The 23,854-nt window shown below is 45.4% G+C and overlaps 1 protein-coding gene across 2 annotated transcripts in view; it reads left to right on the top strand.

Annotated features, from left to right (window-relative positions):
• BCL7C (BAF chromatin remodeling complex subunit BCL7C) overlaps window positions 1-23,854 on the top strand; it is a 70,889-nt gene that overhangs the window by 24,945 nt on the left and 22,090 nt on the right. The window contains exon 6 of one of the 2 annotated variants that reach the window (XM_063797763.1): window positions 16,985-18,330. The exons of the other annotated variant lie outside the window; for it this stretch is intronic. Within the exon in view, the coding sequence (XP_063653833.1) occupies window positions 16,985-17,338 (354 nt within the window). The 3' untranslated portion in view covers window positions 17,339-18,330. Of the gene's footprint in view, window positions 1-16,984; window positions 18,331-23,854 lie in introns of those variants that run through there. 2 annotated transcript variants of the gene reach the window in all.

Below are 23,854 nucleotides of genomic sequence, written 5' to 3'. Positions count from 1 at the left end.
ATTGCTGGAACCTGGGAGGTCGAGGCTGCAGTGAGCCATGATCGTGCCACTGAACTCCAGCCTGGGTGACAGAGTGAGACCCTGTCGCAAAAAACAAAATAAAATAATGAAGGCTATAGGCTCAGAGAGGGAAAGCGATAGGCCCCGAGTGACACAGCAAAGCTGGAACTACGACTCTGGCCCCAGTCTTCAAGCTCAGCACTCTTTCTACTTTGTCTTTCCCATAACTGTCAACTCACAAAGCCACGGCCATGAAAAAATTAGATTCATGGCTGGGTGCGGTGGCTCACACCTGTAATCCCAACATTTTGGGAGGCTGAGGCAGGTGGATCATTTGAGGTCAGGAGTTCAAAAAAAAAGAAAAAATTACAGATTCATTTTAAAAGTGTAATGTGAAAGCTGAGAAGGGAGGTAAAGCAGAGGCATAACAGTAAGGCCAATTTTTTTTAAATCTTTTTTTTTGCTGTTGTATTATTTTTCTTTTCCGTTCTGTTCTTTTTCTTTTTTGTTGTTGTTGTTTTTTGTTTTGTTTCAGATGGAGTTTCGCTCTTGTTGCCCAGGCTGGAGTGCAATGGCGCAATCTCCGCTCACCACAACCTCCACCTCCCAGGATCAAGAGATTCTCCTGCCTCAGCCTCCCAAGTAGCTGGGATCACAGGTGCGTGCCACCACACCTGGCTAATTTTGTATTTTTAGTAGAGACCAGGTTTCTCCATGTTGGTCAGGCTGGTCTCGAACTCCCGACCTCAGGTGATCTGCCCGCCTCGGCCTCCCAAAGTGCTGGGATTACAGGCGTGAGCCACCGCGCCTGGCCTATTGTATTGTTTTCTATAGCTGTAACAAATTACAGCAAATTTAGTAGCTTAAAACAACACAGATTTGGCTGGGTGTGGTGACTCACGCCTGTAATCCCAGCACTTTGGGAGGCCGAGGTGGGCGGATCAGGAGGTCAGGAGATGGAGACCATCCTGGCTAACATGGTGAAACCCTGTCTCTACTAAAAATACAAAAAAAAAAAAAAAAAATTAGCCGGGTCGGGTGGTACACGCCTGTAGTCCCAGCTACTCGGGAGGCTGAGGCAGGAGAATCGCTTGAACCCAGGAGGCAGAGGTTGCAGTGAGCTGAGATCGCACCACTGCATTCCAGCCTGGGTGACAGAGCAAGACTCTGTCTCAAAAAAAAAAAAAAAAAAAAACCCACAGATTTATCATATTACAATTCCATAGGTCTGAAGTCTGACATGAGTCTCATTGGGCTAAAATCAAGGTGTTTCTGTTGGAAAAGAGATTGTTGTAAAACAACAACAAAAAATAATAAATAAATGAAATCAAATCAGGGTGTCTTCAGGGCTGTGTTCCCTCCTGGAGGCTCTAGGGGACAGTCTGTTTCACTCTCTCTTCCAGCTTCCAGAGGCCCCTCCCTCCATCTTCAGAGTCAGTCACACTGCATTTCTGACCATTCTTCCACAATCACATCTCCTCTGATCAAAATCAGAAATAAGTCTCTGATTTTATTTTATTTTTTTCTTTTTGAGATGGAGTCTTGCTCTGTTGCCCAGGCCGGAGTGCAGTGGCGTGATCTTGGCTCACTGTAACCTCCGCCTCCCGGGTTCAAGCGATTCTCCTGTCTCAGCCTCCTGAGTAGCTGGGATTACAGGCATGCGCCACCATGCCTGACTAATTTGTGTATATTTAATAGAGATGGGGTTTCACCATGTTGGCCAGGCTGGTCTCGAACTCCTGACCTCAGGTGATCCGCCTGCCTTGGCCTTCCAAAGTGCTGGGATGGCCGAGTCTCTGATTTTAAAGACCAACATGATTACATTGTGCCCCCCTGGATAATCCAAGACAACCCCCATCTCAAGGTCCTTAATCACACCTGCAAAATCCCTTCACCATGTAAAGTAAGACATTCACGTGTTCCAGGGGTTAGGGTGTGGGAATTTTAGGACATCAGAATAATGGCCATTATTCTGCCTACCACTTATGAAACATCCATATACATAAATATTCATAGAAAAATAGTCTAAGATAGTATTACAAAACAAAATATCCTTATAACCACCACCCAAACCAAGAAATAAACATGGTCAGAATCTCAATGATACCCACCCTCCCCCAATCATTTTTTTTTTGGCCTGGAATTTTTTTGTCCATCTATTAATTTTCAACATTTTTGTCACTTTGTTTTATGTGCATTTCCTGTACATTGCATATGGCTAGATTTTAAAAGTCATTTGGTTTGACAAGCTCTGACTTTTGTTTGTTTTTGAGACAGGGTATCTCCCTGTCATCCAGGATGGAGTGCAGTAGCACAATTATAGCTCACTGTAGCCTCAAACTCCTGGGCTCAAGTGATCCTCCAGCCTCAGCTTTCTGGATAGTTGGGACTACAGGTGTGCACCACCATGCTCAGCTGATTTTTAAACTTTTTGTAGAGAAGATATCTCACTATGTTGCCCAGACTGGTCATGAACTCTTGGCCTTATATAATCCTCCCACCTCAGCTTCCCAAAGTGCTGGCATTACAGGCATGAGACGGCACGCCCAGCCAACCTCTGACTTATAATAGGTTAATTCAGCCTGTTCATATTTATTTCAATAAGCAATATACTTTCTTTCTGCCTTATTTTACATTTACTATTTACATTTCATTAATGTTTTCCTCTGTGCCTTTTTTTTTTCTTTAACTTTGGTGGGTTTCATCAAGTTCCTGTTAATTCCCACCCCACCACCTTTTTTTTTTTTTTTCCAGACAGAGTCTCGCTATTTTGGCCAGGCTGGAGTGCAGTGGCCCGATCTTGGCTCACTGCAACCTCTGCCACCCAGGTTCAGGCGATTCTCATGCCTCAGCCCCCTGAGTAGCTGGGACTACAGGTGCGTGCCACCACGCCTGGCTAATTTTTGTATTTTTAGTAGAGACAGTGTTTCACCATGTTCGCCAGGCTGGTCTCAAAACTCCTGACCTCAAGTGATCCACCCACCTCAGTCTACCAAAGTGCTGCAATTACAGGCGTGAACCACCGCACCCAGCCTTCCCTTTGCTAACCTGCTAGTGTTTATCTTCTTTCCTAACAATCATATCCTTAAATTGCTCTATGGATACGTGGTAAATAATCCTCCTCCATCAAAATATTATGCTTGCCAACTCCTCCATCACTCCCTGAAAGACGCTGCCTTTAGCATGCTTCTAACTCTCCCACTCTCCCCAGTCCTTGAGTTTTATTACTGAGATAGTTTACAATTTTTTGTTCTCGTCTATTATGAGGATTTGTAGTTGTTATAAAACCCATATGGCCGGGCGCGGTGGCTCACGCCTGTAATACCACCACTTTGGGAGGCTGAGGCGGATGGATCTCCTGACGTCAGGAGTTCGAGACAAGCTTAGCCAACATAGTGAAACGCTGTGTCTACTAAAAATACAAAAAAAAAAAATTAGGGCACTGTGGCGGGCGCCTGTAATCCCAGCTACTAGGGAGGCTGAGGCAGGAGAATCGCTTGAACCTGGGAGGTGGAGGTTGCAGTGAGCCAAGATCACGCCACTGCACTCCAGCCTGGGTGACAGAACAAGACTCCATCTCAAAAAAAAAAAAAGAAAAAAAAAGCCATATGTATGTGCACGGTAAAATGTCAGGAAATACAGATGAGGAAAAATGAGAGTAACACTATTCCTGCCACCTAGAGTCTACTGCCAGTACCTTGAATTGGTGTTTTATTTTATTTTTATTCATTTATTTTTTAAAGATACAAGATCTCATTCTGTCACCTGGGCTGGACTGCAGTGGCATAATCATAGTTCACTGCAACCTCAAACTCCGGAGCTCAAGGGATCCTTCTGCCTCAGCCACCCAAGTGGAATACAAAGGCACACCACTAGGCCAGGCTAATTTTCAAAAAAATTTTTTTTTTTGGTAGAGACTGTCACACGCTTCCGGGTGAAGATACCACCAAACAGCAAACAGCCTTTGTGTGAGCAACAAGGCTGTTTATTTCACCTGGGTGCAGGTGGGCTGAGTCCGAAAGAGGAGTCAACAAAGGGTGGTAGGATTATCATTAGTTCTTATGGGTTTGGAATAGGCATACAAAGTACATTCTCAAGGGTGGGGAGAGTATTACAAAGTACTTTTTTTTTTTTTTTTTTTTTGAGTTGGAGGTCTTGCTCCATTGCCCAGGCTGGATAGAGTGCAGTGGCGTGATCTCGGCTCACTGCAAGCTCCACCTCCCAGGTTCAAGTGATTCTCCTGCCTCAGCCTCCCAAGTAGCTGGGACTACAGTTGCCTGCCACCACGCCTGGCTAATTTTTTGTATTTTTAGTAGAGATGGGGTTTCACCGTGTTAGCCAGGATGATCTCGATCTCCTGACCTTGTGATCCGCCAACCTCGGCCTCCCAAAGTGCTGGGATTACAGACAAAGTACCTTCTTAAGGGCAGGGGAGAATATTACAAAGTACCTTCTTAAGGGTGGGGGGGGGTGGGGGGGAGAATATATCGCATCAGTTAGGGTGGGGCAGGAACAAATCACAATGGTGGAATGTCATCAGTTAAGGCTATTTTCACTTCTTTTGTGGATCTTCAGTTGCTTCAGGCCATCTGGATGTATACGTGCAGGTCACAGGGGATATGATGGCTTAGCTTGGGCTCAGAGGTCTGACATTCCTGTCTTATATTAATAAGAAAAACAAAACAAAATAGTGGTGAAGTGTTGGGGCGGCGAAAATTTTTGGGGGTGGTATGGAGAGATAATGGGTGATGTTTCTCAGGGCTGCTTCGAGCAGGATTAGGGGCAGCGTGGGAACCTACAGTGGGAGAGATTAAACTGAAGAAAGATTTTGGGGTAAGGGGTGATATTGTGGGGTTGTTAGAAGGAGCATTTGTCATATAGAATTATTGGTGATGGCCTGGATGCAGTTTTGTATTAATTGAGAAACTAAACAGAAGACACAAGATCTGAATAAAAGAAGGAGAAAAATAGGTATTAAAGGACTAAGAATTGGGAGTACTCAGGACATCCAATTAGAGAGTGTCCAAGGGGGTTCAGCATAATTATTTGCTTGGTTGGCGAGTTTTTGGGCTCTATCCTTGAGTTTTTTTATGTTGTCATATACCAGGCCAGATTGATTTAGGAAAAAACAACACTCTTCATTTAAAAATATACAGAGTCCTCCTTTTTCAGCAGTGAGTAAATCAGGGCCTCGGTGATTTTGGAGGAAAGAGAAATGCAAAACCAGCAATTATTTGTTAAAGAAGGATTAGAAACGGCTAGGAGAGAGTCAGTGAGATTGATAGTGTGATGGAGATAGCTGGGGAGAGGTAGAGGGTGGTGTAAGAATGGGAACGAGAATAAGAGTGAGTATAAAAGTAAAGAATAGGACTTCATCAGGGTGAAAGAATTGGAGTGTGCCCTGTCAGCAAAGATCATCTATCCACTCCAAGAGGGAGTCAAGAGTGGCGGATTGGGGATAGATTTTCACGATGGAAAGGAAATGAGAGGTTTTAAGAGGCGGGCTAGTGGCTTGTAACCTACATGGAAGAGGTTATGAAATGATGACAGAATAGAATAGGCCTGTGAGGCTGGAAGGAGATATTTTCCTTGGTCCAAGAACCGTTTACCTTGTGTGGGAAGAGATTGATAGGTGAAAGTTTCAGTGGGAGAGTAGGTGGGCGTGACCGATGAGAAGGAGAAAAACTAGCCGTGAGGGACAGAAGTTGGAACGCTAGCTGCTTCTTTAGCTACCTTATCAGCGTAAGCGTTGCCCTGAGCAATGGGATCTGACACCTTTTGATGGCCCTTGCAGTGATTGACTCCAGCTTCCTTTGGAAGTAAAAGGGCCTTGAGAAGAGTTTTTATTAAAGACACATTAATGATGGAGGACCCTTGTGTAGTGAGGAAACCTCTTTCAGCCCATATAACAGCATGGTGGTGCAGGATATGGAAGGCATATTTAGAGTCAGTATAAATGTTGATGCATAGTCCCCTTGCAAGAGTGAGGGCCTGAGTTAAGGCAATGAGTTCAGCTTGCTGAGAAGTAGTGAAGAGGGGCAGAGCAGTGGCCTCAATGATAAATGTGGAAGATACTGTAGCATAGCCTACCTTTGCTGGTGAGTGGCGATTAGGCCTGATGGAACTGCCGTCAATAAACCAAATGTGATCAGGGTGAGGAACAGGAAAGAAGGAAATATGGGGAAATGGAGTGAATGCCAGGTGGATCAGAGAGATACAGTCTTGGGGGTCAGGTGTGTTATCAGGAATAATGTGGGGGGGGGGGGCAGCCTAAAACAGTAAGGTCAAGTTGTTTGGATAGGCTACAGGACATGGTCCCAGCTCTTGTATAAAAATTCCAGCTGCATAGCCCTGCACTTCAGCTGTGTGTAATCAAAAAGGGTTGGGATGAATTAGGGAGAGCTAGTGTGGGAGCAGCTTTTAGGGCTGTTTTTAAGGAGTGGAAAGAGGAGTGGGGAAAGGATTTAGGATTTATGGGGTCAGCTAGGTTTCCTTTTGTGAGTTTATATAATGATTTAGTTAGGATGGCAAAACCAGGTATCCAAAGGTGAAAGTACCTAACCATGCCTAGGAAGGAAAGGAGTTGTTGCTTTGTAGAAGGGTTTGGGGTTTGGGAGATTATCCAGACACGATCAACTGGGAGAGCACGTGTGTTTTTATGAAGAATTATGCCAAGATAGATAATGAATGAGGAAGAAATTTGGGCTTTGGAGGGGGATACGAGGTATCCCTTTGAGAATAGATGTTGGAGGAGCAGGAGGGTGTCCTGTTGGGAGGATTTGTAGGGGGAACTACAAAGTAGAAGGTCGTTACAATATTGAATAAGGTGAGAAGCAGATGGACAGAAAAAAAGTAAATAATGAGAAAGGGCTTGACTGAAGTAATGAGGGCCGTCCCTGCAGCCTTGCGGCAATACAGCCCAGGTAAGTTGCTGAGACTGATGAGTGTCAGGGTCAATCCAAGTGAAAGCGAAGAGAGGCTGGGATGAAGGGTGCAAAGGAATAGTAAAGGAAGCATGTTTGAGATCCATAACAGAATAATGGGTTGTGGAGGGAGGTATTGAGGTGTGGCTGTAGCCCAGAAATAGTCAGGGAAGCAAATAATTTGGTTAAAATGTCTCGACCTAATAAGGGAGCTGGGCAGGTGGGGATAACTAAAAAGGAGTGCATAAAAGAATGTTGTCCAGGCCGGGCGCGGTGGCTCACACCTGTAATCCCAGCACTTTGGGAGGCCGAGGCGGCGGATCATGAGGTTAGGAGATTGAGACCACAGTTAAACCCTGTCGCTACTAAAAATACAAAAAATTAGCCAGTGCCTGTAGTCCCAGCTACTTGGGAGGCTGAGGCAGGAGAATGGCGTGAACCCAGGAGGCGGAGCTTGCATTGACCTGAGATCACGCCACTGCACTCCAGCCTGGGTGACAGAGCGAAACTCCGTCTCAAAAAAAAAAAAGCATGTTGTCCAAGTTGGCACCAGAATTGGGGAGTTTTAAGAGGTTTAGAAGCCTGGCCGTGAATACCCACAACAGTTACAGAAACAGTCCCTTGAAAAGAAGGTAATGTGGAGTGGGTAGCCTCCATATTGATTAAGAAGGGGACGGAGTTACCCTCCACTGTAAGAGTTACCCAAAGCGTCTGTGATGGTCCAGGAGGCTTCCGAGGCAATCAGGCAGCATCAGTCTTCAGCCACTAAGCCGGGAAGATCTGGGAAGGAGTCAGTCAGAGAGCCTTGGGCCAGAGTTGCAGGGTCTCTGGCAGTGGCTGCTGGGCGAGTTGGACAGTCCAGTTTCCAGTAGGATCCCACACAGATGGGACACGGCTTAGGAGGAATCCCGGGCTGTGGGCATTCCTTGGCCCAGTGGCCAGATTTCTGGCACTTGAAGCAAGATCCTGGGGGAGGAGGTCCTGGAGGAATGCCTGGCTGCAGCGGTTCAGGCGTTTGGAAGTTCTTGTGTGCTGGAGATATGGCTGGGGTTTCTCTCACAGTGGAGGCAAGGAGTTGCAACTCAGAAATATGTTGCTACTTGGCTGCCTCTACTCTATTATTGTACACCTTGAAGGCAAGGTTAATTAAGTCCTGTTGTAGGGTTTGACGGCCAGAATCTAATTTTTGGAGCTTTTTCTAATGTCGAGTAAAGGGCGGTAGAGCGTCTAAGGGTTATTGCCAAACGGGCCATGGACTGGGCTGGGTTTTTATATTTAATGAAAAAGAGCCTAAACGCTAACTGATTTGGGAGAGGTCAGAAAAAGAAGAAGGAGCATTAACCTTGACTCTACCTTCAGCTCCAGTCACCTCTCTAAGAGGAAATTGTTGGGCAGATGGGGGAGGGCTAGTCGCGGAAAAAAACCGTAAGCCGGACCGGGTGTGAGGACGGGAGGTGATAGAAGGATTATAGGGTCAGGGAGCGGAGGCTGAGGGAGAATTGGGACTTGGCTTGGCCTGACAAGGAGCAGCCTGGGAAGGAGGGGAGAGGTCAGATAGGTTCATAGAAAAGGAGGATTCAGAGGACTCAGAGCTTGGGGTGGAGACTGAAGGAACAGACAGGAGAGAAAGAGGAAAGATTTGGGACGAGTCACATTGGGAGCAGAGACTAGGGAGGGACTGATGTGTAAAAGAATGCGTAGATGTCAGCCACCTCAGACCATTTGCCCATTTTACAACAAGCATTATCTAGATCTTGTAGGATGGAGAAGTTGAAAGTGACATTTTCTGGCTATTTGGAACCATTGTCGAGTTTGTATTGGGGTCAAGCTGTATTGCAGAAGAAAATAAGGTGTTTAGGTTTTAGGTCAGGTGTGAGTTGAAGAGGTTTTAAGTTTTTGAGAACACAGGCTAAAGGAGAAGAAAGGGGAATGGAGGGCGGAAGCTTGCCCATAGCGAAGGAGGTAAGTTTAAAGAGAAAGGTAGAGACATGGAGTGGTGAGCAGCCCTGGGCTGCAATGTGGGTGAGCAGCCAAAGCAGGCGTCCCCACAGTTGAGTTGCCACCAAGGGAATGTGGGTGAATGACCAAGGCAGACATCCCCGCGGTGATCAGACACCAATGAAATGTGGGGTGAATAATCAGGCAGGTGTCCCCGCAATGATTAAACACCAAGGGAAGACTGTCTTCCCGAGTCCGTGACTGGCACTGGAGTTTTGGGTCCACGGATAAAATGTGTCTCCTTTGTCTCTACTAGAGAGGAAAAAGACCTGGAATTGGAAGGACAGGGAGATTGAAGGGTAGCGAGAGATGGAGATTGAAGGGTAGCAAGAGAGGCTGGAGAAGAGAGTGAAAAGACCGCTTACCCAATTTAAAATTGGTGAGATGTTCCTTGGGCTGGTTGGTCTGAGGACCCAAGGTCGTAGGTAGATCTCCTCACGGAGTGAGGGCAAGGACAGGGGACTGGTCTCCCGAAGGAGTCCTCCTGTCCCAGGTTTCAGCACCAAATGTCATGCGCATTTGTGTGAAGAGACCACCAAACAGGCTTTGTGTGAGCAACAAGGCTGTTTATTTCACCTGGGTGCAGGTTGGCAGAGTCCGAAAACAGAATCAGCAAAGGGTGGTGGGATTATCATTAGTTCTTATGGGTTTGGGATAGGTGTACAAAGTACATTCTCAAGGGCAGGGAGAATATTACAAAGTACCTTCTTAAGGGCAGGGGAGAATATTACAAAGTACCTTCTTAAAGGCAGGGAGGGGGGAGAATATATCGTATCAGTTAGGGTGGGGCAGGAACAAATCACAATGGTGGAATGTCATCAGTTAAGGCTATTTTCACTTCTTTTGTGGATCTTCAGTTGCTTCAGGCCATCTGGATGTATACACGCAGGTCACAGGGGACGTGATGGCTTAGCTTGGGCTCAGAGGCCTGACAGAGACAGGGTCTTGCTATGTTGCCCAGGCTGGTCTTGAACTGCTGGCCTCAAATGATCCTCCTAGCTCAGCATCCCAAAGTGCTGGGATTTCAGGTGTAAACCACCATGGTGGGACTGTTATTAGGATTTTCATTACTCACTTCTGCAAAACAGTCTCTAAACACTTGATGCACAAATTCCCAGTCTATCCTCCACCGTCTAAGCTGAACTCTTTCTCTGTATTGCATAATTCATTGCTAACTCTGCTACCTTACCTCTTCATCTGTCATTATCGTGAATTTGTAACCACTACTGAAAGAATTCTCTTAAGGAAATCCCTCAGAGGGCATGTAGGTGATATATGCACTGAATCTTGTAAGCCAGAAAATGTCTTTCTTTTGCCTTGGTTAGGCAATTACACTGGTTGGTTTTGATTCTTTGGTCACATTCCTTTTCTCTTAGCAATCTGTATTCTACTATCTTCTGGCTTGTAGATGGGCACCCTTAGAGGATTCTCGTTCCCTTATAAGTAACCTAATCTTTTTGTCTGGAAGCTTATAGGGTGTTTTTTCTATTTCTGGGACTGAGGGATTTTATCAGGCTATGTCTAGATGCTTATCTTTATTCATGCGAGTCATTTTACTCTTCAGACTCAAATTTCCCACTCCACTGTTCCCGTTCTCTTCTTTTGGGACTCCTGTTGTTTGGGTGTTGGTCTTCTGGATCAGCCCTTAAGTTTCACATGTAATTGCAGGGCTCCTTCTCTTGAATTTCTGACATGTGATAGGATTTCTTCCAGTATCTCCGAGTGTCTCATTAATGACTGTGCCAACTACCAAATATGTCTATTCTAGGTTTTTCCTGGCATTGAGGAAGTAACCACAGGATGGGTCTGTGAACCACTGGGGCCCACTGAGGAGGCCTGGAATTAAGATTCCATCTGTCCCCTGACCCCCTTAAGCCCTTATTTTGACTGGTGGAGCACACTGGCATTTTGGGTCCCTAGGAATAAGCATAAACTTAGAGCCCATGTCTAGTAATCCCTAAGGGGCCTGGATATTCCCTCTCCCCAAGGCACAGACACCCTGGTGAGTGGCCATAGGTCACTTCGGAAAGGCTTGAAGGAAGATTTATGCTGCAAGGACCTTCCTCCAGGGGACTGGTTATCTCCTTCAATCAAGGAGCTCTGGGTCCGCTAATGACTTAGGTCTGGAAAGGAATGAGAGGCTGGGACTCTTCACTGTGGCAATGGAGTCAGGATCTTGGCTACCAGACCTAGGGTTTCTCCTAGTGTATAAAGGAAGCAGGAGAGAAATACTCTGCAATGGCAGACTAAAGACTTCCAAAAATCCATTCCCCCATAAAAGCAATGAGAACACTGGCAAAAATTGCCCAAATCAGCTTTTTCAGAACTCTATAAATTAACCAAAGGCTAGCTATTACAATCCAAGGCATGGTTTTTCTTTCTTTCTTTCTTTCTTTTTTTTTTTTTTTTTTTTTTGGAGTTGGAGTTTCGCTCTTGTCACTCAGGCTGGAATGCAATGGCACAATCTCGGCTCACTGCAACCTCCACCTCTTAGGTCCAAGTGATTCTCCTGCCTCAGCCTCCCGAGTAGCTGGGATTACAGGCGTGCACAACCACACCCAGCTAATTTTTGTATTATTAGTAGAGATGGGGTTTCATCATGTCGGCCAGGCTGGTTTCTAACTCCTGACCTCAGGTGATCCACCCGCCTTGGCCTCCCAAAGTGCTGGGATTACAGGCATGAGCCACCACGCCCGGCCTCCAAGGCATGGTTTTTCAAGAAAAAACAGCTGAATCCTAGTAAGGAGAGTGAGCTTTGTGGTGTTTTAACTTGCTCTGCTCCCATTCTTCTCTCCATTGGTCCACAGCAATCTTGGTAACTAAGAGCCTCACAACTAAGAGACCTGTGAGAACCAATAGCCTAGCAGCCATTAGAGGGGCAGAACAGGTTTGAACCTCAACAAAAGCTCCGTTTCCAGAGAAGTGTCATTATTTGACCTATCCGCTGACTCCTTGAAAAGCTCTATTCTCAGGGTTTATCTTTTTTTTTTTTTTGAGATGGAGTCTCGCTCTGTCACCCAGGCTGGAGTACAGTGGCACAATCTTGGCTCACTGCAGCCTCTGCCTCCTGGGTTCTAGTGATTCTCCTGCCTCAGCCTCCCGGGTAGCTGGGACTACAGGCATGCACCACCGTGCCTAGCTAATTTTGTATTTTTAATACAGATGGGCTTTCACCATGTTGGCCAGGCTGGTCTTGAACTCCTGACCTCATGTGATCCGCCCACCTCGGCCTCCCAAAGTGCTGGGATTACAGGCATAAGCCACCGTGCCCAGCCCTCAGGGTTTATCTTTATTTGACCTGACTCAGGACTTTTCCTTTACTAACAGCCATGTCCCTAGGGCATTTGTTGAAAACAAACAAAAACAGGCAGTGACAACTGTTTAACATCACAAGTGCCTGGGGTGGTAATACCAGTTGGAGATATAAGAGGCTGACAAAAAAACTTAAAAGGAAAGAAAACCATGCCATATCCAATAGAGAGCAAAGCTCTGACTTATTCTTAGGAATTCCTAGGTCACCAGCATGTCTAGGGCTGTGAACATACAGAGAAAAGACCTGAGAAGACCCTACGCTCTCACCTCTAGCTGACCTTGTGGCTCTGTGCCGGCCGGCAGCAAGGGAAGGTTAGAGCAGTGCTGTAAACTGTCTTTGGAACACTGAGACACACACATAGAGCCCCTCGGAAAAGCTGGGAGAGTCATTTGTGAAAGGCATTTAAGAAAATCTCTGTCCAATCATTAGCTGACAACTAAGCTAACTGGGCTAACTGCTCTAACAGAGCAGACTTCAGTGGCTGCACAACATAGAATACAGATGCAACTGAATTAGTCTAGGGATTCACATAACAAATAGCAGCAACAACGTACAGTGACAATAACAAAGCCTAGGGAGGGGGGGAGTCTAATTTTCAGAGCTGCCACACTTTTTTTTTTTTTTTTTTTTAGACGGAGTCTCACTGTGTCGCCCAGACTGGAGTAGAGTGGTGTGATCTTGACTCACTGCAACTTCTGCCTCCTGGGTTCAAGTGATTCTCCTGCCTCAGCCTCCTGAGTAGCTGGGACTACAGGCGCCCGCCACCATGCTCAGCTCATTTTTTGTATTTTTAGTAGAGACGGGGTTTCACTGTGTTAGCCAGGATGGTCTCAATCTCCTGACCTCGTGATCCGCCCGCCTCAGCCTCCCAAAGTGCTGGGATTACAGGCATGAGCCACTGCACCCGACTTTGGTTTTTAAAATGTCACTTTCAACCAAAAATGATGAGACATGCAAAAAAATAGAAAGTTTTATTTATAACTTTCTTCTTCTTTTTTTTTTTTTTTTAGATGGAGTCTTGCTTTGTCGCCCAGGCTGGAGTGCAATGGTGCAATCTTGGCTCAGTGCAACCTCCACCTCCTGGGTTCAAGCGATTTTCCTGCATCAGACTCCTGAGTAGCTGGGATTACAGGCGCCTGTACCACCACGCCCGGCTAATTTTGTATTTTTAGTAGAGACGGGGTTTTTCCATGTTGGTCAGGCTAGTCTTGAACTCCCGACCTCAGGTGATCCACCTGCCTCAGCCTCCCAAAGTGCTGGGATTACAGGCATGAGCCACCACGCCCAGCCCTTTCTTTTCTTTTTAAATAGAGACAGGGGCTCGCTATGTTGCCCAGGCTGGTCTCAAACTTCTGGGCTCAAGCAATCCTCTTGCCTTAGCCTCCTAAACTGTTGGGATTACAGACATGAGCCACCATGCCCCGTCCGTAGCAATGATCTTAAAGAACAAGAACAAAGTGACAGAAGCTATTAAAGGATCTGCTTCATTGAAGGCAATGAGACTCATAAAAATTTGAGAAGGGCAGGGCCAGGTGCAGTGGCTCATGCCTATAATCCCAGCACTTTGGGAGGCTGAGGTGGATGGATCATTGGAGGTCAGTAGTTCAAGACCAGCCTGGCCAATGTGGTGAAACCCCATCTCTATGAAAAATACAAAAATTAGCCGGGTGTGGTGGTGGGCACACGCCTGTAATCCCAGCTACTCAGGAGGCTAAGGCAGACAAATCGCTTGAACCCAGGAGGTAGAGCTTGCAGTGAGCCGAGATCGTGTCACTGCACTCCAGCTTGAGCAACAGAGGGAGACTCCATCTCAAAATAAATAAATAAATAAATAAATTTATTTGAGAAGGGTGGCCTATATAAGATGTGGAGAAACTTCTGATGACCTGGATTGAAGACTAGACACAGAAGCATAGCTCTCTCAGCACCATGATGATCTCAGCCAAAACAAAAAGTCTGTGTGCGACATTGAAAGAAACGGCTGGACCCAACTATTATGCTGAATTATTGCTAGCTCTGAGTGGTTTAAAGGATTAATTATGTTATTAATTACATAACGTAAAAGTGAGTGGTGAGGTTGGGCATGGTGGCTCACGCCTGTAATCCCAGCACTTTGGAAGGCCAAGGCAGGCGGATCACTTGAGGTCAGGAATTCATGACCAGCCTAACCAACATGGCGAAACCCTGTCTCTACTAAAAATACATTAGCCAGGCATGTTGGCACGTGCCTGTAATCCCAGGCACTCAGGAGGTTGAGGCAGGAGAATCGCTCTGGGAGACGGAGGTTGCAGTAAGCTGAGATCATGCCACTGCACTCCAGCCTGGGTGACAGAGCGAGACTGTGTCTCAGAAAAAAAAAAAAAAAGAAAGTGAGTGGTGAGTCTGTGAGTGCTGATGTGAAGGCAGCTGAAGAATTTTTGGAAACTGTAGATAAGCTGATTGTGCAGGAAAATTACTTGCCAGAGAAAATCTTCAATATGGATGAAACTTCCCTATTCTGAAAATGGATGCCTAAGAGAACTTTCATCCATAAGGAGGCCAAGTCAATGCCAGGTTTCAACGCTTTGAAGAACAGGATAACAGTCTTCCTTGGGGGACAATGTTGTAGGCTACAAATTGAAACCCTCTGTTATCTGGCACAGTGAGAACCACAGGGCCTTGAAGCACATCAGTAAGCACACATGGCCAGTGTACTACAGGAGCAATAAGAAGTCATGGATGACCTAGCTCCTCTTCCAAGATGCAATCCTGAATTGTTTTGCCAGAGAAATGCAGAAATACTGTTTGGAGAATAATATATTTTTCAAGATTTTGCTTATTGTTGATAAGGCTCCCATACATCCTCCTTTTACTGGTGATATTCATCCCAATATCTAAGTGGTGTTTCCCCTCCAAACACCACCTCTTTGTTTCAACCAATGGATCATGGAGGTATAGCAGCTTTTAAGGCCTATTACCTGAGGAGACCTTTGCCCAGGTGATTGCTGCAGCTGAGGAAGACACTGAGAAGCCACTGAGACAATTCTGGAAGGATTGCAACACATCTGTGACTTCATCAAGAACCCTGCTTAGACTTGGGGTGATGTCACCATGCGGTATGAATGCCATCTGGAGGAAGACACTCAAAAGGTTGGTCCATGACTTAAAAGTATTTGTCAAGGATGAGGAGGTTTCAAAAATCAATAAAGCTGTGGTTGAGGTGGCAAATAATTTTAACCTGGGTGTGGATGAGGATGACATGGTAGAGCGCCTAGAGGTAATTCTTGAGGAATTGACTAATAAGGAGCTGTTGGAACTGGAACAGGAATACATAGCTGAAGAAGAGGCAAGAGAAAAAAGAAACTGCAGGAGAAGAAAAACCCAGAAGAAAATTCGCAGTGAAGGGTTTAGCAGAAGCTGCTGCAGACCTCAACAAACTCCTTAAAACGTTGAAAACACGGACCCTCATACTGAACGGTTTTCATTAATAGAGAGATATGTTCATGGTGCATTATCTGTTTACAAGCAAATGTATGATTAAAATAAAAGAAAGAAAGAAGCCAAGCAAACCTCCATGGACATTTTTTGAAAGAGTGATAGTCCCTCAAGAAGAGCCTCAGGCAGGTCCTACAGGAGGGATTCCAGAAGAATGTGTTATCATAGGAGATGAAAGCTCCATGCGTGTTATTGCTTCTGAAGACCTTCCAGTGGGGCACGATGTGGAAGTGGAAGACAGTGATCTCGATGATCTTGACTAGTGTAGGCCTAGGCTGATTGTGTGTGTATGTGTGTCTTAGTTTTTAACAAAAAAGTTTAAAATATTGAAAAATATACTTTTTAAAATAGAAAAAGTTGGCCGGGTGCGGTGGCTCATGCCTGTAATCCCAGCACTTTGGGAGGCTGAGGTGGGTGGATCACTTGAGGTCAGGAGTTCGAGACCAGCCTGACCAACATGGAGAAACCCCGTCTCTACTGAAAAAAATACAAAATTAGCTGGGCGTGGTGGCGCATGTCTGTAATCCCAGCTACTCGGGAGGCAGAGACAGGAGAATCGCTTGAACACGGGAGGTGGAGGTTGCGGTGAGCCGAGATCATGCCATTTGCACTCCAGCCTGGGCAACAAGAGCAAAACTCCGTATCAAAAAATAAATAAAATAAAATAGAAAAAGCTTCTGGAATAAGGATATAAAGAAAGGAAATATTTTTGTACAGCTGTACAATGTGTACTTTAAGCTAAGTGTAATAACATTTATTAATGAGCTTATTGACAAAAGAGTAAGTTTAAAAAATTTAAAAGTTTGGCTGGGTGAGGTGGCTCACGCATGTAATTTCAGCACTTTGGGAGGCCAAGGCGGGTGGATCACCTGAGGTCAGGAGTTTGAGACCAGCCTGACCAATATGGTGAAACCCCGTCTCTACTAAAAATATAAAAATTAGCCAGGCCTGGTGGCGTGCGCCTGTAATCCCAGCTACTCAGGAGGCTGAGGCAGAAGAATCACTTGAACCCGGGAGGCAGAGGTTGCCGTGAGCCGAGATCACAATACTGCACTCCAACCTGGGCGCCAAAGCAGGACTCCATCTCAAAAAAAAAAAAAAAAAAAAAAATTATAAAGTTACTAAGTGAGTGCAAAAGTAATTGTTGAAATTTGCCATTTGATTTTGGAATGCATTCTTAAATAAATGTGGTTATGTTATACATCATTTTAATGGTCATTTCTCACTTTATTTTTTTAATGACTCATTACTGCTGTTTATTTTACGTTTATTTTAGACTATGGAAATGATGTTAGACAAAAAGCAAATTCAAGCGATTTTCTTATTCGAGTTAAAAATGGGTCATAAAGCTGTGGAGACACTTCGCAACATCAACAACACACTTGGCCCAGGAACTGCTAATGAACATATAGTACAGTGGTGGTTCAAGAAGTTTTGCAAAGAAGACGAGAGCCTTGAAGATGAGAAGCATAGTGTCTGGCCATCGGAAGTTGACAATGACCAACTGAAAGCTCTCATTGAAGTTGATCCTGTTAAAACTACACGAGAAGTTGCCCAAGAACTCAACCATCGACCGGTCTATGGCTGTCTGGCATTTGAAGCAAATTGGAAAGGTGAAAAAGCTCAATAAGTGGGTGCCTCATGACCTTACCAAAAATTAAAAAAATCATCATTTTGAAGTGTCATCTTCTCTTATTCTATGCAACAACAATGAACCATTTCTTGATCAGATTGTGATGTGTGACAAAAAGTCGATTTTATATGACAACCGGCAACAACCAGCTCTGTGGCTGTACTGAGAAGCAGCTCTAAAGCACTTCCCAAAGCCAACCTTGCACCAAAAAAAGGTCACGGTCACTGTTTGGTGGTCTGCTGCTGGTCTGATCCACTGCAACTTTCTGAATCCCAGTGAAACCATTACATCTGAGAAGTATGCTCAGCAAATCGATGAGATGCACTGAAAACTGCAAGGCCTGCTGTGGCATTGCTCAACAGAAAGGGCCCAGTTATTCTCCATGACAACAACCACACATCGCATAACCAGCGCTTCAAATGTTGAGGCCGGGTGCGGTGGCTCACGCCTGTAATCCCAACATTTTGGGAGGCCAAGGTGGACGGATCACTTGAGGTCAGGAGTTCGAGAACAGCCTGGCCAACATGGTGAAACCTGTCTCTACTAAAAATACAAAAATTAGCTGGGTATGGTAGCTGGCGCCTGTAATCCCAGCTACTCGAGAGGCTGAGGCAAGAGAACTGCTTGAACCCGGAAGGTGGAGGTTGCGATGAGCCAAGATTGTGCCACTGCACTCCAGCCTGGGCGACAGAGTGAGACTTCATTTCAAAAAAAAAAAAAAAAATGTTGAACGAATTGGGCTATGAAATTTTGCCTCATCCACCATATTCACCTGACCTCTTGCCAACTGACTACCACTTCTTCAAGCATCCCAGCAGTTTTGCAGGGAAAACAAACCAGCAGGATGCAGAAAATGCTTTCCAAGAGTTCGCTGAATCCTGAAGCACAGATTTTTACGCTACAGGAATAAACAAACTTATTTCTTATTGGAAAAAATGTGTTGTTTGTACTGGTTCCTATTTTGATTAATAAATATGTGTTTGAGCCTGGTTATAATGATTTAAAATTCATGGTGCGAAACCGCAATTACATTTGCACCAAAAGTTGCACTTAGCTAAAATTAATTTATTACTGCAGAAAAAATCTTTTTTGTAAATTTAGTGTAGCCTATATATACAGTGTTCATAAAGCCTACAGTGGTGTACCATAATGTCCTAGGCCTTCACATTCACTCACTACTGACTTACTAACTCATCTAGGGCAACTTCCAGTCCTGTAGGCTCCATTCTGGTAAGTGCCCTGGTACTTACCATGGCATACCCTGGTATACCAGTGTGGCATATCATTTTATCTTTTATGCTGTATTTTTACTGTACCTTTTCTGTGTGTTTAAATACACAAATACTTACCATCATGTTACAGTATTATATATATATCACCTACAGTATTCAGGACAGTAACATGCTGTACAGATCTGTAGGCTAGGAGCAATAGTCTATATGATATAGTCTAGATTTGTAGTAGCAGGTTATACCATCTAGGTTTGTGTAACTACATTCCATGATGTCTGCACAATGACAAAATCGCCCATGACACATTTCTCAGAATGTATCCCCATTGTTAAGCAACACATGACTGTATATAGTGCCTTTATATTCAAAGATAAATAGTTTGTAAGTAAAAGGATATAACAAGATATGCCATGCAAAAGTAACTATAAGAGATGTGTTTGCTGGGTGTGGTGGCTCATGCCTGTAATCCCAGCAATTTGGAAGGCATATTTCTTTTTTTTCTTTTTTCTTTTCTTTTCTTTTTTTTTTTTTTTTTGAGGTGGAGTCTCGCTCAGTCACCCAGGCTGGAGTGCAGTGATGCGATCTTGGCTCACTGCAAGCTCTGCTCCTGGGTTCACGCCATTCTTCTGCCTCAGCCTCCTGAGTAGCTGGGACTACAGGCGCCTGCCACCATGCCCGGCTGATTTTTTTGTATTTTTAGTAGAGATGGGGTTTCACTGTGTTAGCCAGGATGGTCTTGATCTCCTGACCTTGTGATCTGCCCACCTCGGCCTCCCAAAGGTGTGAGCCACCACGCCCAGCCTGGAAGGCATATTTCTTCAGCCCAGAAGTTTGAGACCAGCCTGGGCAACATGGCAAAACCCATCTCTACAATAAAAAATACAAAAGTTAGCTAGGCATGGTCGAGGCTGCAGTGAGCTGCGATCGTACCATTCATTCCAGCCTGAGTGACAGAAAGACCCTGACTCCAAAAAAAAAAAAAAGAAAAAAGGAGGCCAGGCACAGGGGCTCATGCCTATAATCCCAACACTTTGGGAGGCCGAGGCAGGCAGATTGCCCAAGGTCAGGAGTTCAAGACCAGCCTGGCCAACATGGTGAAACCTCGTCTCTACTAAAAATATAAAAATTAGCCAGGCAGGTGGCAGGAGCCTGTAATCCCAGCTACTTGAGAGGCTGAGGCACAGGAAATGCTTGAACCCAGGATGCGGGGGTTGCAGTGAGCTGAGATCGTGCTACTGCACTCCAGCCTGGGCAATAGAGCTAAACTCAGTCTCAAAAAAACAAAAAACGGGGATGTGGAGTGGCTATGCTAATATATATATCAGACAAACCAGAATTTAAGACAAAAATTGTTACTAGATACAAAAGACATTTTATAATGATAAAGGGGTCAATCCATCAGGAAGCCATAATAATTGAAAACATACATGCATCTAACAACAGAGCCCCAAAATACATGAAGCAAAAACTGATAGAACTGAAGGGAGAAATAAGCAATTCAACAATATTAGGCAGAGATTTCAATACTCTACTTTTTCTTTTTTTTTTTTTTTTGAGACAGAGTCTTGCTCTGTCCCCCAGGCTGGAGTGCAGTGGCTCAATCTCGGCTCACTGAAAACTCCGCCTCCTGGGTTCACACCATTCTTCTGTCTCAGCCTCCCGAGTAGCTGGGACTACAGGCGCCCACCACCACGCCTGGTTAATTTTTTGTATTTTTAGTAGAGACAGGGTTTCACTGTGTTAGCCAGGATGGTCTCGATCTCCTGACCTCGTGATCCACCCGCCTCGGCCTCTCAAAGTGCTGGGATTACAGGCATGAGCCACCGCACCCAGCCTTTTTTTTTTTTTTTTTTTTTGTGACAGAGTCTCACTTTGTCACCCAGGCTGGAATGCAATGGCACAATCTTGGCTCACTGCAACCTCTGCCTTGGGTTCAAGTGATTCTCCTGCCTCAGCCTCCTGAGTAGCCGGGATTGCAGGCATGTGCCACCACACTCAGCTAGAATTTTTTTGTATTTTTAGTAGAGATGGAGTTTCACCATGTTGGCCAGGCTGGTCTTGAACTCCTGACCTCAGGCGATCTGGCCTCGGCCTCCCAAAGTGCTGGGATTACAGGTGTGAGTCACCGCACCTGGCCTCAATACCCTACTTTCAATAATGGATAGAACAGATGATCAACAAGGAAACAGACCAAGAAATATTGGAGTACACTGCCCATCTACTTTGTTCCTAGGGACACTATAATCCATTAGCTACTGCCAAGACCTCTGCAAGCCAAGAAATTAGATTGCCTGGTGGTCTCTGCTGCCCTTTACAGTTGATGTATCTAACTTGTCAGGGTCCCTTCATATCCCAAGATCAGAGGGCCCACCTCAATGGTGCATTTCCTGCAGCCTTACTTGGCCTACAAAGGACAGCAACCAGAGAACTTCTCAAAGATACACCTGCTCCCTTCAATGCCCTAGCAAAAGGAGTGCCTTCTGGGTCCTCTCATAAAATAGAGTTGATAGAGTACACATGATAAACGCAGTCTATCATGCTAAGCCTTTGGATTCTCTCTTCCTTGTGATTACCAGGAAAGATCTGGCATCTCATTTCACTAACCACTTAATAGTGGTAGGCCACCATGAAGTCCAAATTCCAGTCAACCAGCCAAGTAGTCTCTTACAGCCAAATTCAGGTACACAAGCTAACACATTACATCTGGAGTCTCTAGCACATGCACCCACATCAATGAATTTGGCCTTATCTAGTATCACATTCTCCCCTCACTGGTCTAACATCCTTAGCACCCATCTTCCCATACACCCTAGTTTTCTGCTAACGTATCAACAATGTCCTGCAATTATTTTAGTGTGTAAGCTGGGTCATTTCCTCCTGGGTCTCAGTGTGTATCTGTCCCCCTGAAACATGGTGAGATTTTTTTTGTTTTTGTTTTTGTTTTTTTCGAGATAGAGTCTCATTCTGTTGCCCAGGCTGGAGTGCAATGGCACAATCTCGGCTCTTGGCAACCTCCGCCTCCCGGGTTCAAGCGACTTTCCTGCCTCAGCCTCCTGAGTAGCTGGGATTACAGGTGTGCACCATCATGCCCGGCTAATTTTTGTGTTTTTAGTAGCAACAGGGTTTCACCATGTTGGACAGGCTGGTCTTGAACTCCTGACCTTAGGTGATCCACCCACCTTGGTCTCCCACAGTGCTGAGATTACAGGTGTGAGCCACTGTGCCTGGCCCATGATGAGATTTGACCCTATTAAAGACCTACTGGCAACAGATTGGTTGTGGTGGATTTTGAGGGTATGAGCATCCACTTTCAAGGCATTTGCCCAGGTGAGGTTATCACAGCCTTTTCAGACAGGAAAGTGAGTCTCTTCAGACTGTGGACATCAGGCTACTTCCACTCACAAGGGAGACTCTGAATGACATAGGAGTTCAATATTGTTGGCTTCATCTGGGTCCAACCAGATTCACCATTCCAAATTTCTGGATCCTATTATTTCCCAATTAGTGCCCTAGTTTTTGCATGACAAATTTGATGAGACTGCAAATTCAACTCATTACTTTTCAGCAAACCACACAATTAAATTATGTGTTTGACTTTCAGCAATATCAGCCGTGGGTCTACACAAGTCAGAGATTATTTTAGGCCTGTCATGGAAGCATTCTGATTCTCAGACTGTGACTTGAGCTGAGAGTGAATAGACCTGAGCTTGCCATTTTCTCTTTGTAATAACTCAACTGTACTGAAAAGAATCCATCGCACACCACAGTCCTTGCTCCTTGGTCATTACTGCTGTCACTGTAGTCAAGAATAGCAGCCATTTGGGTTCCCAAGGCATGTGCTTCAGTAGGCACTTCACCACCATCACGTGACAGCGTCACTAGCTGGAATGCTACTGCAGGCCATGGGTTGCTGGCATCCCACTTCCCAAGGCAAGGAGCTCAGCAGGGAGCTCAAGCCCAGGGTGTGATTAAATAAATCCCCAAATCCATCTCCGCAGGTCTGTCTCCTGGGATCACTCCCAGTGCCACTTATTATATCAGTTAAGGTTCAATCAAAAGGCAGAAGCCACAATGGGAGTTTAACATAAGGAATTATTGATAGGGGATTGGAATGATAGGGAATTGGTTAATGAGAGCTAAAGACAATTCTAAAGAATACAGAGAGCCTGGGCAATATAGTAAGACCTCATCTCTACAAAAAATAAAGATAAATTTTAAGCCGGGCGCAGTGGCTCATGCCTGTAATCCCAGAACTTTGGGAGGCCTAGGTGGGCGGATCACGAGGTCAGGAGATCGAGACCATCCTGGCTAACACAGTGAAACCCCGTCTCTACTAAAAATACAAAAAAATTTAGCCGGGCGTGTTGGTGGGCGCCTGTAGTCCCAGCTACTCGGGAGGCTGAAGCAGGAGAATCTCTTAAACCCAGAAGGCGGAGCTTGCAGTGAGCTGAGATCGCGCCACTGCACTCCAGCCTGGGCCACAGAGTGAGACTCCATCTCCAAAAAAATAAATAAATAAATAAATAAATAAATAAATAAATAAATAAATTTTAAAATTAGCCAGGCATGGTGGTGCAAACCTGTGGTCCCAGCTACTGAGGAGGCTGAGGCTGAAGGATCTTTCTTTTTTTTTTTTTTTGAGATGGAGTCTCGCTCTGTTGCCCAGGCTGGAGTGCAGTGGCGTGATCTTAGCTCAGCTCACTACAACCTCTGCCTCCCGGGTTCAAGCAATTCTCCTGCCTCAGCCTCCAGAGTAGCTGGGACTACAGGCACCTGCCACCATGCACAGCTAATTTTTGTATTGTTAGTAGAGACGGGGTTTCACCACGTTGGCCAGGCTGGTCTCGATCTCCTGATCTTGTGATCCGCCTGTCTCGGCCTCCCAAAGTGCTGGGATTATAGGCATGAGCCACTGCGCCCAGCTGAAGGATCTCTTGAGCCCAGGAGTTTGAGGCTGCAGTGAGCTGTGATTGCACCACTGTACTCCAGCCTGGGCAACAGAGTGCTGTCTCAATAAAAAAAAAAAAAAAAGAATGCAGAAATACAGAGGTGGCAGATATAAAGATCAGCTACTATCCCCGGGGCTGAGATACAGTATCCAATGAAGAATCTTCTCCCACAAGGGCTGAGATCCAGATGTCATTTGAAAGGCATGGCAGAGAAGCCACTGACATGCCTCACCAAATGAGACCTCCTAGAAATCGGCCCTCTGGGGTATCAGGTGAAGCTGCTATTCCACCAAGCACTGTTGGAACCAAGAACTGTAGGAAACTCACTCTGC

The sequence above is a fragment of the Pan troglodytes genome, chromosome 18 (genome assembly GCF_028858775.2).
Source record: "Pan troglodytes isolate AG18354 chromosome 18, NHGRI_mPanTro3-v2.0_pri, whole genome shotgun sequence".
Classification (NCBI taxonomy): domain Eukaryota; kingdom Metazoa; phylum Chordata; class Mammalia; order Primates; family Hominidae; genus Pan; species Pan troglodytes.
This window is presented reverse-complemented; position numbering and strand designations above follow the sequence as displayed.